Source organism: Pieris brassicae, chromosome 5 (genome assembly GCF_905147105.1).
Source record: "Pieris brassicae chromosome 5, ilPieBrab1.1, whole genome shotgun sequence".
Taxonomy (NCBI): Eukaryota; Metazoa; Arthropoda; class Insecta; order Lepidoptera; family Pieridae; genus Pieris; species Pieris brassicae.
In genome coordinates this window covers 22489318-22507128 of record NC_059669.1, presented here as the reverse complement: position 1 = coordinate 22507128, position 17811 = coordinate 22489318, and the positions used below count along the sequence as shown (strand labels likewise).

The following is a 17811-nucleotide window of genomic DNA, read 5'->3' as shown; positions in this document are numbered from 1 at the left end:
ATTATTTTAATTTTACATCATTCGTAACATTCTGTTTAGTTGAAATAAAGTAAATTGTTTCACCATTCCTAAACGGCATTATACAGTATTTTGACTAAATATACTTGGGATCTGAGTATGCTAGAATAAATTACACTACGGTTACGACTTTATAAGCTCTTCATAAGGACAGGTTCTGCTCGATCGACCGATGTGCACACTGCAGAAATTCACGTAGTTTAATTACCGAATAGTGAATTATGTACTAAGATAAAATTATATACCGATTAAATGTAAGCTCCGTGAAATATGCTTTGAGCAACGCATGAACTGTCTATTACTTTAAACGACAGGTTGGAAAGTGAATAGGCGATGCTGTTTAGATAAATAGAGAATGATAAGACGGGAGGTCGTCGAAATGTAAGTCTTTTAATATAAGTCCATGTTTATGTAATGAACTCACAGAGCCGCCATAACTCGGAGCTTAAATGGAGCGGGCATTGTTTTTATGAGTGCAATATTAAATATTCCTATTGTGGCCTAGATATAAAACAAATTAGATTCCTTAGCGTGATTAATGGCAGTGAGGGAAACCGTGTTCCAAATTGGTTTAACTAATGCCACTTTTCTATCGAAATGTTCTATGTCAAATATAAATTTAAGTTCGTTTATCAGTATTAGCTAAGCAGGTTTTAAGCGGTACTAGTTATTGAAAAGGAGTTTAAATTAAGTAAATTTCGTGATAATTTTATTTGTTGGGTAAAATAATTTACTTGACAATGGAAATTCACTGTTCCATTGAAGCCTATGTACGATCTTCTAGCATTGTATGTAATCCGCTTCATAACATTATACTTCATACTATTATTATTACAGACATTATATATTATATACCTGAGATCCATTGAATTAGGAACATAAACGAATTTTCAATGAATTAACAAGAAATTATATTGTGCAGGCGAAACTTCGAAAAATGGTCGACGAACAAGTGTCGGTGGGGACAAGGGTTGATACTGAGGCGGAGCCGGAACCCGCTGATCCTCTCATCACTCCAGCATGTTCAGTTCTCGATAGGTCGGACTTGGATAGACCAGTGCCTCCCGAAAGACGACTGCTTATTAGCACACTCGACAAACCAAGGAACGGATCTCTGAACGGGGACCAAGCCACCCTTAATAGATCAACTAGACTATCCATTAGAAACGGAAAAGATAACCCATTTATAGGTTGGTATTCTAAAACGCTTTTGTTTATATTGATTCCAGCAATAATATAAGACTCAAACAAAAAGCAGAAAAGAAACATGATCAGTAAATAATCGATAAAATCGCACAGTGCATCACAGTTTTTTTAAGAAATTAGCGCCTAGAATTTTATCAATTCAAAATTCGATTCCCAAACAACAACCGAATTCTGTTTTTTTACTTTCAGATTGATTGCCTTAAAATTAATATTTAGCCACTCATAGATTTAGTTCAGAATTGTTTTGGATTAATATCTCATTTATCATGCATGGATTTAAATGTTTAGTCTAACCTCTTAAACAGTTTCTTCTCCAGATGATGACAATAAAGAAAATCATACGAATGGTAAACTCGATTCTCCAATGAAATGGTCGATTCAAAATGGTAGTGACAGCGGCACATATGCCGAAATAGGGAATAGTAATACAAGCGATAAGAACCCATTGGATCCAGCTGATAGTTCGGAAGAGGAGGTTCCATTGCCTGATGCAACGTCACCGGGTCGGAGTAGTGATGGACCGGAACCTAGAGCTGATATTACGGCTACACTTGATGGAGGTAAGTTTATTCGTAGTAAGTTGTCGGGCTCCATAGATTTGATAGGTGATTAGTGCAATTGTCGAAATATATAAAAGATTATATTGAAGATTATATTATAAGCATTATTGTTTTGTTTTACATAAGTAAAAGAACATTTTAAGACGTCTGGTTTCCGTTTCATCGATGCTGGCTGCAGATGTGCTCAATTTATTTATTACGCCGCACAGTATAGATAAATATATATTAGTATTCCCAAGAAAGGTTTCTTGCTATTCTCGCTCTACAATTGCAAACAACCAGACTAATCCCGGCTTAGAAACAATTATTATATTGTGATCTCGCAAATACCATCATTTGTAAGGTAAAATATTACCAAGAAAAATATGAAGTTTCCTGTGTTTGAGTTACGGACTATAATACGGGAGATAATAGTTGGTAACTACTCGGGCTGTTTGAGTTGGTGATGAAGTAAGTTACGACTTAGTTGGAGATTCTTCAATCCTGCCTTAAACTTACGAGTGTTGTCAGTAATGTCTCGAATGAGCTTTGCTGAATACTAATTAGTTGAATAATAGGAGTATGACTAATAATAACCTACAACATAGTCCGCAGTTTTCGCCTCTAGAGAGATACTGTAAAAATTCCTTAATTAAATTTATACTCCATGAGCGAAAAACCAAATTAAATTATAGCCTGATAAGGGTATATATTTGTACTTCAAATTGAGTTATTGTGCATATCTGTATATGTCTACATCTTTATGTACATCCATTCGTGTATTCATCCATAAGTTTAATTTAATCTGAAATTAATATTGGTCCAGCCTCCATGCCCTAACATTTAATCAAACGTGCAAAAGCTAAAGCTAATAGAATTAACGGTAAAGACGGAACGATAGCATCAAAGTATATAAAAACTTCATATACAGAATAATTTGTACGTTACGAAATAATAAGCCATAAATTGGTGGCCGTTTTTCCACATATAATGGAAATATTAGGCAGTTCTCATACATTGTCTTCCCCTCGCAGCCCTAGTGCGCTAATGAGCTAGCTGCCTTGGGGAATAAGCTCATTTGCACTAACTGCAGCCGGCTTACAATGAAGGAACTGTGATGTTGTCGTTTGTCATTTAAGACTTGTCGCCTTTTTGATTAGCTGGCAGTTTTCTTTCCAGCACGAACGAGTGGTAAGATATCTTATCCATTCCAGACTGATAAAGATGAACAAGCTGCAGTTTTAATATCATCATACTATATATGTAACGTGTTATAAAACACATCATTTTGTTGGTAACTTTTGTGACAGCAACTAAAAATTATGTCGAAGTTGGTATATGAAATTCATCTTCGATAGTTAATAAGCTACCTGAAGCTTACATTTATGCAAGCGCTCAATAAGTTTTAAATAATAATTAGAAGGATATCCGGAAGGTCAATATGAAAGTGAATATCCCACGCATTTATCTTTATTGAACGTTTATAGCGTTTGTACCGCAAAGAACGGCTCGGTGGCCGTCTATACAGAATCTTATACTAGAATAATAAGTCCTGAGTACATACCTCGTTACAATATCTTCTTACCAGGACGAAAGGCACACAATATTATCAGCCGTAAGTATTTGGAGAAATTCTATTAGTTTGGGAACAAAGAAAGCTTAGACTGATGCTAATACCTTGCCTCACGATAGTTCTCAAAAACGCACTAAACACTCACTATAAAATTCTAAATAGTGGACGTAACTATTATCAATTATAATTAACAAAAAGTATATAGCGTTCGTTATCGCGATGTATTGTAGAGTTCTCTACGTTCGAAGACAAATGTGTTAACAACAGATTCAATAGAATTTCAGTACAATTAAGGATGTTTTTATTTCTTTTGGTGAATCGCAATCAAAGCCACTACACCTGTGCCGCGCTGCGATGCGTGATACATTCAAATAATCGATTTGTCTGGACGAGACCAACCACTTTCGTGACTGAGTTGAGTTTCGTGTTTTCGATGTTTAGATTGTCAAAATTATTCCTTTATAATGCTGTATAGAAAGGACTTTTTAATTGATTTATTAAATGTATAGAATATAGTCAAAATCTGTTATAACGACATCGAAGAGACTTTCTCATATTTGGTCGTAAAAACCGATAGTCGTAACAGCCGATGACGTTGTTATTAAGTACCTAATACTTATTATTGAATGTGCGATTAATATACTCACGTATAAAATAAAACTACATTTTATTTATTTCCCATGAAAATTATAATAAAAAGATATAACGTACATATACAGACAGATCCTTTTGAGTTTGTTTAAAACACTTCTGTAGTGGGTATAGTAAACGCTAATTTTAATTAAAGTATTGTCATAATTTCCCTGCATGTGAAACTGTTTATTAAAAAGAAAAATCTTACGTAATACATTGACAGCTTTGAGACCATAATTCAGCGCTGTTAATGTATTACGTAAGTACACTGTAAATTGTTCAACAGTCTCTTTCTGTCCGTCATTTTCCTGTTGAACTTCTTGTATAATATCTTCTTCATCTGCTTCAGTAGTAGATAAAGCACGTCTTATATTTTGGGCTAATTGAGCTACTACACCACTATTTACACTGGCAGCTTCACCACTCATTTTCCCGCCGACGATACCGTGCCTAGTCCGGAAACGTTGAATCCAACTGGACGAGCAAACGAAAGCTTCACTAAAACTCTGACCAAATCGTTTGCTTTTTATTAAAGAATTGGTCCATTTATTGGCACATTATTTGTCCTTTGATATTTAAACACATTAGCAAAGCTTCCTCAATCTTCGTATGCATCCTTGTTCTTGCTTGTTTCATTTTCAAGAAATTGTTCTCTCCAAATGTTGAAGTCTTTGTTTGGAATTTCACTCTCAAGCTTTGACATAATACTAATTTGTTTTCTTTTTCTTAGCGACATGTTAAAAGTTTCAGCGATGAGTTTAAAAATAACTCAATAATATGTTTTGGTGCGTCTTGTTCAGATAAGTAACAAACTGATTGAAGAGAAATGAGAAAGCGGGCTTTGGGCTTCGATCATAGTGCATAAACGTGTACCAACTTTTTTTCTGAGGAATACAATAGACCCTAAACTCGAGTCGTTTTTGTTTACTTTTGCGATCTTAATTTTAACTTTAGTGTACCAGATGTGGAATGGGAATACTGCCCTCACCTATTCAAATGTTTACATTACGGCTGGTCGTTCTAACAGATATAATTCTCCAAAAATATCAGTTAAATGTAGTCGCTTAATGTTGTAATAAGCGATGTCGTAAAAAGCGGTGTTTTTATGAGGCGGTCTAATAGAATTCAGCCGGGACCTTTGATTTTGGTGAATATAACCGATATGTTGAAACGATGTCATCGTAAACGGTTTTGATCATACATTTATATTTCCTCCTATGTCACATATATTTTCTTTAATTATAAAAACCTGCAATTGTTAAGTTAACTAAAACCATTTTGTAAAAAGTAACAGCAGCCAGTTCGAATAGTTATTTTAACGTTGCGAGAAATCAATTACATTGTCGTTTATTTTAGTTGATCACTTTTGCATTTTGTAAAATACATAAAAGGATTTGGATTATTTTTAGTTTTTTAATAGTACCTATTACATATTTATTATGTAATGAGATAAAAAACTTAAAAGTATTTTATTTAGTTACACGTTGCGAAAATACAGGACCATTAAAATAATTAAATAAAAGTAGTTCAACTGGCGGCCTTGTCGCTTTCACCCTGTATGCACTGTCAATCTTGACATCTGTCACAGGTGTCAACCATATATATATATATATATATATGGCGTACAGGGAACGGCAACACAGTACTGATTGAGTACTCAATGGAGCATCATGTGCATCAGATAAGTAATCTGATTGAAATTATCGTGATTCATGCGTTCTTTTTCATGTACATGCACTTCTTATATTTAATTAATTTTTTCTCATAGTTGTCGCCTGAATGAGATCACTTGAAAGCGACAAGGCCGCCATATATATATATATATATATATATGGTTGTGAGCCGCGTACTTTTATATAACAATGTTCTTGTGTTCGCACTCAACCGCTAACATAATATATTTATAGTTATACGTTATACGAATAAGTATTATTGTAATACTACTATTTCTATTATTATTATTATGATTAATGTTACTTTAGTGAACATTAAAAAATAACATAGTTAATAAAATAACATAATTATAATGTACACTGTAAGAAAATAGTAACAAACTTAAAGATTTATTAACTACACTACAAAACCGCTCTAACTACCTACTACGCCTATGCGCATGCATGGCTAAACTACGGTGTAATAATGTGGGGAAATAGCACCGAAAAAGTTAATTCGGATCATAGTTAACATAGAACAAACAGACAGCTGCAAACCACATTTCATAAAACTAAACATTATCACTCTACCCTCATTATACATATTGGAAATCTGTAAATTTGCCCATACACACAAAGAATTTTACACCACACGTGAAGACATACAGACAAGATATACACTTCGACACAAAAAACGCCTAAACCTACCATCTTCCCGATTACAAATACATGCATCAAGCCCACTAGTCATGTCAATCAAAATTTATAATATACTACCGGAGACGCTAAGAAATGAAAAAAAGATACATATATTTACAAACAAACTAAAAAAACTTCTTATACGTAAATGTTATTATAGCGTTAATGAGTACCTGGAAGATAAAAATATAGCTTAATTTCATGATTATTAATCCCTAAATATACAAAATTCAATAAATAAAAAAATGTTATTCTATGTAATTGGTACTAGCCTGGAGTGTGAAGTTTTATGTGCTATTTTTTATTGTGTTGCTATTAGTTATGTTATATAGGTTTTGTAATGCCTTCTTTTGCTGTGCCCTAACAGGATCCATAATATTGTACCTAGCTTTAAGCCTCATAAACATCTTTTGTAACGTTATGGAATGCAAATAAATACATGAATACATATTTAAATAGCAAATATACATAGTGGGGTCTAGACTACTATTATAAGAATAATAATATCTACACATTCAAGTTCCAAATCCAGTTTAACCAAAAAGAGACATCTGTGGCCACAATTATGGGCATATTATAGACTACGTTAGAAAAATGGATATGTTTACAGGTTGCTTTTTAGTCAGTGGCAGTTGACACACAGGTTTATTACATTGACATTGACGTTTAATAAACAGACCCCAATGTGACAGTGTCAATAAAGCAAACAATTTGTACCTACATTAAATAAACTAAATTGAAGTTAATAGAAAATATAAGAAACAAAACAAACAAGTACAGCCTAAATAAGATATTAAAGGGAAATAAAGATCAAAAGGTAGTCGAAATCAAAAGGTATTGTTTAATATTACACACAATTAGAATTATGCTACCAGAGAAATTTTCAATGTCGTCATCGGGGTGGGCTTGCAGGAATCACATCGACACTTACTTGAATATATCAGTATGTTTGTAGTATGTTATTAACTGCAACTAGTTTTAAGCGGTTTTTCTGTTAATAATAGAAATAACCGTAACCTAACCTAATTATTATGTATGTATATCTTTACGTTATAAACAAAATCAGTTTAAGTTTTAGACATATTATTAGAATTTCACAAGAAATATATTATATCTTATAACTTAACTCGAAACTTTCTATCTCGCCTTTGAATAAATAAAACTAATAAGTTGGTTACTAAGTAGAACTTATCCATTGCTTAACTTGAGATACTGTAGAAATGATATTAAAATTATTATGTAATAGATGCGGCGTCTCCAGGCGGTCGGTCGGACCGATCGCGTCAGGAAGATGTTCCCGCATCCCCCGGGATGCTCTCTGCCGCTCAAATGGCTCGACGGCTGCGATCTGAGAACGAACGGCTACAGGTTACTTTCATTAATCTCGATTAATTTTGTATTTCCTAGGGACCGGCTTATTTCATGATATTCTTTAGAGATGTAATCATTTGTTAGAAATGTTTTTCAAATTATTTCTTACTTTGAACCCATATTTTTTGTCTAATTTTGATTTTACATTACAGGAGATAAGGAGGAATATGTTATTGGTACTAATACTGTCGTTAAAACTGAATTCCCGTAAATATTCACGGTTTCATTAAAAAATCACGTTACTATATTTTTTGTGTAGATAATGCAACGTCTCATATTCGCCTGATAAGGTTGATTTAAATAAATTAACTTGATTTAATAATTATTGGAAAGCCGAATTAAAACCATACCTTATGCCTACAACTTTAACCGTTATCGGATGAGTTATTTTCACGATAAAATTGTAAATATTGTTCAGTTGGACACGTGTTGCGTGACTGCAATGTTTTACCCGTCGCATGTGTTCGAAAGTTAACAAATCGATGGCAATTAATCTTGGATACAGGCGGAGTTAACCCGGGTTCGACGATTGCTCGTAGCGGCTGTGGAGAGGGGGGAAGTGGGAAACGCCTTGATCGAAAGGGCCCAGGGGGAGGAAGAGGAAAGTCCGCCGCTCGACCCGCAGCAGATGGAGAAAGAGTTGCTGTTGGCGAGGGAAGCTGTTAGCTGTTAGTATTCATGTTAAACATTATAAAAACAATTAAGCCTAAACCAAAGTATATTAATTCAAATTACGTTTGAATTGTATTGAGAAGAGACAGATCAGCGTGTTTATTAATCAATTGTGCTGATTATGTTCTTGAATAATGAGTTGGATACACGAAGCCGAAATTAATTAGTCTAAAACCCTTTCGCTTACAATAAAAAGGTACTAACTTATAAAAAGCTATATATAGTATATATCAAATTGTTGTACAAAAGATTCTACAGCGCAGTTTCATATAATAAAAATAATTTAGCAAGAAAAAATATCATTAAAAATTGACTATAAATTATTAAAATGCGGACGAACGAGTTTACTATTATTTTTATTTGAAATTAGAACTAGCGTCATTAGGTAATTTTAATTAACACGAAGGATAATTTTATTAGCATTTTTAATTGAACCTTTTGTGTTACACGATAAAGAACACTACTGGAATTAAAAAGAGAGAAATTAGAACGAAAATTGTATCCACCTGTAAAGGCTTTAATCAACGGTCTTGTGCTTTTTCATAGGGATTGTGAACAAGGAAATATTATCAGTACTATTGTTGTTATCTTTATAAAGTCACAACTTTTTGTTCTCGATCTCTACAATGATTGTTTTGTAGGTATTAAATTAATCTATTTTCTAAACTGAACCTAAGCTGTATACAAAATAATAAGCTATATCTATAAATATTTTAATTGTGTACTGTCTACCCACTTACTTAATATTATGTATTATGTTCAATCCATCATAATAAGAACACATAACTGACACATAAAATGACTCACACATAATAGTCGTTTTAGACAAAAAAAAGGTTGACACAATAATCTAATGTTACGATATAGAGTCCGAATGATTTTGTAAATTGGCTTTCGGGTCACGTTTTCGTGGGTTGGTTTGTAACTTCCACTGGCATTTCACTAATGTCATTACATTCACGAACACCGAACTATATTGGCTTTTGAGATAAATTTACTACGTAATCTATTATCAATTTATGTTATAATAGTGGAGTTATATTACGAACAATATTTATGAACTTGAGGCTTAAAATATCAACATTTTGCTCACTTATACATCATCATTACTTACTCATAAATTTTATTTTGTAATGATAAAGGTATGTATGGTATTGAAGACATTAATGTTTGAGTATTCGTTTATTATATTAGCTGTATCTATATATTAAATGTGACAACTTGTGGGGTAAGGGGTATAGAACTGATTATTAAAACAACCTAGTGTTCAAACTAATTATTGTTTAACCAAAAATGGAATCCGGGATAACACAATAGTTATAGCAAATGACCACTAACCAACGAACATGATCTAAAAAGTTCGTTCTGATTCGTAAAGTCTACTGAAGCATTTTATTAGAACATTTTAACAGGTTAGTGGAGTTGTTAACATTTTGAATAAGCAGCAAACGGCCCGTTTGTTTGAGCCGATAACTGAAGCATGAACGTAAAGTTACACACCGCAAAGGGGATAGAAGTGCTTGTAATAAAACAAAGGGTTAGAAAGTTTTTTAATCAGGTATTAGCAAGTGAAGCGTTCCAACGCACGTTACATTCTGTATGTATCCTGCGATTACTTCAATTAACAATTAAAATTAGAATTAATCTTTTACATAAGTTACTTTAATTACTAAATGCTGATATTCTTTAATAATACTAATACAAATTGTGTCATTGGTAATGTCATTTGAAATGCCTAGATGAATCAAACACTTGATATGTTTTTATATCTTTATAATTCTACTGTACGTGTGACATACACTGAACTCCTCTTATACGGCTGGTCCGATTCAAATGATTTTTTTTGTATGCGTTTGGGTAGCGCCTTGGGTGGTTTAGATTCACTAATCAACCCGGCAGAATGAGCTGCAGTCGGTATCTAGGTTATATGTCTATACAGCAAATAAACAGTTGTATATAAGTGAACTTATGGTAAATGTATCGAAAAGAAATTTCCGAAAACTAATATTCTATTTTGAAAGCGTAATACCACATGGTACTTAAACTAAAAGACCTGAAGCTCGTAAAACTTTCGCATTTTTATTATTATTAAATCCAAATATAATATTGGATAGGCGTAATGTTACGTCAAACGGTTTCGCTCTATAAAATACCGATCAAAGTGTGCTTATCTGCGCAACTGAGCCTTGCTAATCGCCAGCCGGGTTTATTGTCCTTTACAACGATAATGCTTACGTAATTTATACCTTGCCTTTAAAGCGCCTCGCTTTTTATTCTACGAATCAGTTTGTTATAAGCGAAATTCGAAACTATTGTATATGTAGCTTTTTACAATTTACAAGCAATAGTGATTGGTAAAACTACAATTGTATCCTCGTAATCCCATCTTACTATGTTCAAAAGGAATAAATGTAAATTAGTTTTTTTTCAAATATTACGTTAGGAAGCAAATAATTTTAACCAAAACTTTTACATACTAAATAGACAAACCGTAAACTGGAAAACTTGGGTTCATTCAATTTTCATTTGCTCCAGTTATCCGTAATTGAAATCGATATTCTGCTTCATATTCAACGGTTTCAATTTTATCCCTTTTATTAAAATACTAACTGAATAAAAATACGTGTTTAAAGGTGAAATTTTGGGGAATACGTGAAACGAAACCCAAGCTTTTGATCCATTAACCAAAATTAAGAACAAAACATCTTACATTATTTCACATTATCGTCTTCTCGTCTGATTGAAAATGATTATATGAGCTGAAAAGATAGATTTTAGTTCAAAAAATAATAATAATCTTACACTGACATAATATATTATATCAGAAGACAGACAGGAGGTGTATTTAATATGTATAAAAAATAATATAAAAGTTCTCAAAGCCGACTTATATTTATTTCATTACAAGGTTTATGGAAAGAAGACTAACCAAATCGAATACAATGCGTAAGCCTTGTATTAGCTACAGTTGCATATGCTTGACTTTATCCCTGACAAGTAATCTATCCTGGACAAAGCATAAAATAAATGAAACTTTATTAAATCATAATTCTATTTTGTACTGACACATTTTAGAGCTAAGCTAATAAACTAAAAATATAAACGCTTGCTGCAAAAACGAAATTAGGAAAGCTTATGTCAGTACATTTTCTTTAAAATTGAAAATAGTTTTATCAAAATTATATTTTATTTTTAGCTCTCAAGGCTGATAAGAAGAGGCTTAAAGCTGAGAAATTCGATTTACTCAACCAAATGAAGCAGCTTTACGCGACTCTTGAGGACAAAGAGAAGGAGCTCCGGGACTTCATTAGAAATTATGAACAGGTTCGAGTGATATTTGAGCACTGCTTATTACAAGTAATATAAACCTATTGAGATGTTGAATAAAATATCAGGATTCGTCTCAGTCCTACGGAGTAGTCTCGATAATTCGTTTTGAATATAAAATTTAATTCAATTAAAACTAGCCTTCACTAATTACCATGATCTGCAACGTAGTGCATGCAGCGTTTTCGGGTGACAAACTGGCGTTTTAGATATGTACATAATACTCATACAGATTTTTAATGTAAATAAGTTCACAGTAGAAACAAGCAAAACATAATTTTGTTTCACTTATAACAGATGCGGTCAAGAAGCGGCGCGTCCTCGGCGTTGGGAGCGGAGCGTGCAGAGCGGGAACGCGAGCGCGCTGCTCTTTTGCGTCACGCCAGAGATGAAGCAGAGAGGTCCTTGCAATTGGCCGCGGCATTAAGTGCCCGGGATACGCAGCTACGACATGCAAGGGAACAATTGTATGAAGTATGTAAAATAGGCTATATAAAGAATGTATATATATGTATACACGGAACGTTTTCTAATTAAAAGCAATTTATACAACGACATATACGACTTTAATCTAATTACAATGTAAAGTTCAATATCTATGCACAGAATTACAAAGTTAAAGTACCATAGTCAAATAGCCATTGTGATTAACCACGATAGTGAAGTAGATTGTGTCCGAAGTCCGAACTATGACTAGAACCGCATCTAATACCTAGCCCAGACTCGAGCCGCACGATGGAAGTTTCAGACAAGCCATGTCGGGAAATATTAGCTTTCGCCCTTTACAAATAGTTCAATTAAAGTACTTTCATATGAGTTAAATGGTTCAACTAAAACCGATATTTTACATAAGTTTCAACCCAATAGGTTAGATAAAGATGTAATATAGATATACAAGTGTTCAACACTGACAATTATTATTTACTATTTATGACGATAGACTACAAATATGTGTTTTATTTTAAAAAAATACGTACAATATTCATAATCAAAGTAAAAACCTTCAATCACCAAATGTGGGTAAGGTTAATTACATAATAATAAAATCACTGAATCTACAGTTCAAAGTTGCCTGTCATATCCTGGCAGGGAAGATAGGCATCGGCCTGTAGCATTAAATCAGTGATATAACTTGCCACTAGAGACAAAACCTACGTCATATTCATGAAGCCCATAGGAAATGAGCTCGTATGAGAATGATAATAGCCTCGGCTCTCCGTGAACTAGCTTAGACCTCCGTTAACATTATTTTAATAGTGCATAATTTTGAATATATAAGTAGCTGTTGACTGTATTTTGACGAACTCATATTTTTTATATCTTTAAGGGTCGTTCATTCTGATTATCTTTTGAGGTTGAAAACCTATATAGTAATGTCGAAGGTCGATTGTATTATAAACACATATTGAAATTACAACCGTTGCGTTGGTTGTAATTTTTCATACACAATATTATAAGTTTTCACCCGTTAAGCATTCGCGTCGCGCATACTCATTACCATAACTAATTGAGTTAACTTATTAAAAACTTGATTTTCTATGTAATGTATAAACCTGTTCATTTATATAAGCCCCGCCTCCGTATTTGCTCATTCCTTGATGTCCCATACACGTAAGTGACGCGAGTTAATCCCGAGTTCGGCTCCCGGAACGTAGACTGTTCACAAATTAAGAAAAAAATAAAGGGGTAATAAATGTTTACGAATGTGTCTTTATTTTTGTTAATAACAATTTAAATAGATCAATCATTCTTACATCTACACAAGTTTGGGTGAATATTATAATCCGCAAACCGAGCAATATCGACAGAAATTATGATGAATAGGTCCGGTAAATTCTCATCCATCACGAGCACACGGTGTTAATTATAATTTCAAATTACTGATTGGAATCGCGAAAAGAATTAAGCGCAACTGTTTCCATAGCACAAAACACTTGAAACTTAGTTTTTCGTTGTTCATATTTTTGCTCGGCAACTTTAAGTGTAATCGAGCCAATTAGTTTATTTAAGAGTATTTCTATATGTATCAAATCCCCTAACCTCATATAACAGTCATCACTGTAGATAACTGACAAATCTAGTCTAGCAGTTGATTGATATCTTTTTATATCAGGCACGTAGACAACTCCAGGCAGCTGGATGTCTTTCGGAGGGAGAGAGTGTGGCGTCATTAGGAATCGGTCCACCCATGATCCTCGGTGGTCCTTCAGGTCTACTTGGAGACAGGGGCAGCTGCAGCGCTGATTCAGGTGTTAGAGGTATACAGTTAAGGAAGGAATTTGATTTAAGCTTTAAAAAAAACACTTCATGTAACTTATTAGGTAGATTTTCAAACATTTTTTAGTTTTTGCCTAATTTCATGGATATTGTGGCGGAAACTACAGAAGAATGAATTCTTCTTAAACGTACAAGAATAAATGATATTCTTGTTTTATTCACATTGGTTTTAATCCTAAATAAATGATAAATGTTAAAAAAACGTACATTAGTGTATATTTTAAATATGTATATGTAAAACAAGACGTCCTTTAATCATTTTAACAGATCAGATAGGTTTGTGGCACTTTAGACACGGAGGATGACGTTAATGTTAGTGACAGGTAGCAGCGATGGGGGTGCCACATCGGTGTGTGGAGGAAACCTCTCTGATTCTACGGCAGAGGGCGCTCCACTGAATATAGACCCCTACGACACAGATGCAGTGTCACTCGTGTCGTCTGCGCATCCTATATATCAATGTAAGTATTACCGTATTGGTGAAAAGTCGAATAGGGGTTGCATACCAGCGATATTATACCCGAAACATCATGGCGATGGAAACACAACAATGTGTTGGTCACTAATTGGAACTTACCTAATGCTAACGTAACGTTATTAACCAAATATAAGAACATTTCTGCATCATTAGCACACTGTACACCGAATTTTAATTAATATTTCTAAATGCTCCATCAATCTTCTAGTTCTCATAATAATTTTCCTTTGAACAGCTTTCTCATTATGCGTTTTTAAGGCAGTTATTGCCACTCACCACCTCTATGTGGAATCAGCTGCCCACTGAAATTTTTCCAAACTAATTCGACTTCAAGGATAGAGAGTATTAATTCTATAAAGGCCGGCAATGCACTCGCGAGCGCTCTGACACTGAGTATACATGGGCGGCGGTATCACTTCAGGTGTGCCTCTTGCCCGTTTGCTTTCTAATCTTTAAAAAAAAATTCTAAATATAGACGTGATATAATTAATAAAGCTGTCCAAGTTCTTCAACATAGATACAAAATATAGTAAACTTAATTAAAATGTTTCTCAATTAACATAGTTATTAAAATGAATTTGTAAAATGAAATCTCTATCGAAAATTCCGTCGCAATGAAATTAATTTTAATGGATTTCACAGCAAACCAACTTAACGTCTGAAATGCTTTTAACATTATTACTTCCGGGGCATTGTCGCTATGTAAACTTACTTCGCGTGAATTCAAAAGTATTGATCAATTATTTCGCTTTCACAAGTTGCAGTTAACTATAGAGCTGTAATTACTTGTGTAAAATGTGAATTAAAAGCAAACTGCGTACATTTGTTTGTACTTAATTTTAATTGTTGTTAAAAAAATACTAACGATTATAAAACCAAATTACGTGTTTAATTTAGCAATTCGTCATAATACTGAGCCCGGGCCAGGTACGACCACAACACACACATTATACACTTAAAATGCACCTTAAAACATTTTTTTTATTATTATTATTTTGTGTGTATCTGTGTGTGTGTTTCGTTAATAATAAATTAACATTTATTATTATAAACATAACTGTTTATATCGAATTAAAAAAATACTAGAACTACTAAACTAGCATAACATTTTGCTATAATTCCCAATGTTGCCGCAGTTTCCGCATGTATAATAATAATAATGCCTAAATTATAGAAAACCGTTTGAAGTTTATCGCATTTATAGAGATTACACACACAATAGCTATACATAAAAATGTATAAAAATATTACGTAATATTTTGTTTCAAGTGGGTACGCCACGTGACTGCAGTCCTACACTATCTCCGCACAATAGCGCTTCGCCTTTCAGTCGCTCGGTCGACGCGGGCTCGCTCTCCAGGTACTAACTTTATTTAATGGCAAATCCTTTCAGGCATTTTATAGGCTATATTTTATGAAATAATTTTTAAACTTGTATTCTTTGTTTCATATTAATGGTACCTAGTTTAAATTGTAATTTCTGCCTTTATACTGTATTTTATAAGTACAGCTACTGTAGAAGAAATTAGTAGCCCGTAATCAGGACACGACAATCATAATTTTTCGAAAACCAATTAAATCATTAAGCTTATGCTGTTATTAAGACTTCATTGTAGATACATGATCATCAAAGTGTAAACGGATCTGGGCGAGGGTCTCAGACATTAAACTAAACGTTTGAAGGCCTCTTAACGAGATTAAATGCTTAGGACAAAGTGACGACATTGCTAATGTGATAACAAACTCATACGTTTATCACATACTTAGCGTTAACTTAATTAAACTTTCGCGTGTGTAGTAATTCACTAATTTTCACGAGTTAGATGTTTTAACCATTGTATATGTTTTACTATGGTATATAGTTTTAAGTTAGTCAGCCATCTGCAGGAGCAGATATGCATCTTTTATCGATTTCAACCTGTAACTTCCACGTTAATCCTATCGTAATCGTTTTGTAATCGCTAGTGGACATTAGGCTTACGCCTATTAAGGTGATAAATATAGTTTGAATGTTATTTAAGCTTAAAGCTTTAAATACTCGTAAAGAAATAATTATATTTCTTAAATTAGATTCTTTAGATTAATTATTTGATTTAGAATTGAATACCAAGATTTTGTTGTTAGAACATTTGGATTATAAAATAAATAGAGAATAGTGATTGTTTTTGAGTACAATAACGCATTCTAAATATTGTTTCTTAAATCATATATATCATCATATACTTATTTGCCAGTTTTGACTTGAGTTTATATAGAGTGCTCCTTTTTTTTCCATCCCTTTTTTTAGATTTAATTATAAAGTAAGTTTTTTCTAGGTCTGTGGAACAGCTCTCGAGTCCAGGGGAGTGTGAATCAGCTCTTTTGGGAGGGATGCGGCCACGTGGAAGTGCCAGCAAATCGGGAAGAGGCCGAGGTTCCGCGTGGGGCTCCATATCACGAGTCTTCGCGAGAAGCAGACATCGCACCAAGTCAGGCAGCGCGGCTTCTAGTGGACATGAAAGTGGTATGATTTCTGAATTAACGGTGCTGTCGGCATGCTTTTGATGATATTTGTTTTAAGTTACGACTTAGTATAAAGCTACGTTAACTTATGACCAACTTAATTCCAACTAAGTAAACATTAATATCTATTTGGAAAACGGTATATATACGTAGTCGGTACCAAAGTTCTGTCATAAATGGAAGTCATGAATAAAACAAGTACTGATCAGATTTTAATGGGTGATATATAAATTTATAGTACATTAATTGAGTTATATAAAAATCACAAAATTATTCGAAAAGAGCTCCCATATTTTTAAATTAGGCGGCCTTAGGCGCTGAGGCCAGTCGTCTATCTCAGCACGCACCTTATTCATTATTCATGTTGATTTCAGTGACTGTTTTTTTTAAAGGTGACTTCAGACCTGCCAAATTTTATAGTCCAAAGGATTAAGGTCCGGACTGGAGGAAGGCCAATCCTCATGTCTAATTAAGTCGATGTTTTGACGCTCAAACCAGGCGTGGGTGGTCTTGGCTTTGTGTGCAGGCGCAGAGTACTGCTGGAACGCGAAGTGATTTCTCTTAAATAGCGTGCTGAGCCGATCTAAAATCGTCTCTTGGTACACTTTTGCGCTGGTTTTGAGCCCCTTTTCGCAAAATGAACCTAAGTTGGCCCGTAATAGGACATTCCCAACCAGATCATTACTGATGATGGATGATGTTGCACCACCCTTTTTTTGTATACTTGTAGACCAAGATCCCCAACCTGAAACCCATCTGCAAAGCCATCAACTTCTGTTTCTGTTTTCTTGCTATCAGCGCCTTGATAGCTTTGATTACTGCTGGTGCCGGAGCGTGGCCGGCCAGTTCTTTTCTTGTCCTCGA

The 17811-nt window shown here is 33.8% G+C and overlaps 1 protein-coding gene across 7 annotated transcripts in view; it reads left to right on the top strand.

Moving 5' to 3' along the window:
- The window catches only part of LOC123710037 (kazrin), a 56710-nt gene that overhangs the window by 29255 nt on the left and 9644 nt on the right, over nt 1–17811 (top strand). For 5 of the 7 annotated variants that reach the window (XM_045661702.1, XM_045661703.1, XM_045661699.1 and 2 more), the window contains exons 3-12: nt 941–1208; nt 1530–1784; nt 7567–7688; nt 8197–8359; nt 11560–11687; nt 11988–12164; nt 13804–13948; nt 14285–14428; nt 15715–15805; nt 16761–16948. In XM_045661702.1, coding sequence (XP_045517658.1) covers nt 941–1208; nt 1530–1784; nt 7567–7688; nt 8197–8359; nt 11560–11687; nt 11988–12164; nt 13804–13948; nt 14285–14428; nt 15715–15805; nt 16761–16948 — 1681 coding nt within the window. Of the gene's footprint in view, nt 1–940; nt 1209–1529; nt 1785–7024; nt 7138–7566; nt 7689–8196; nt 8360–11559; nt 11688–11987; nt 12165–13803; nt 13949–14284; nt 14429–15714; nt 15806–16760; nt 16949–17811 lie in introns of those variants that run through there. The other 2 variants (XM_045661700.1, XM_045661706.1) reach the window with 2 other exon arrangements.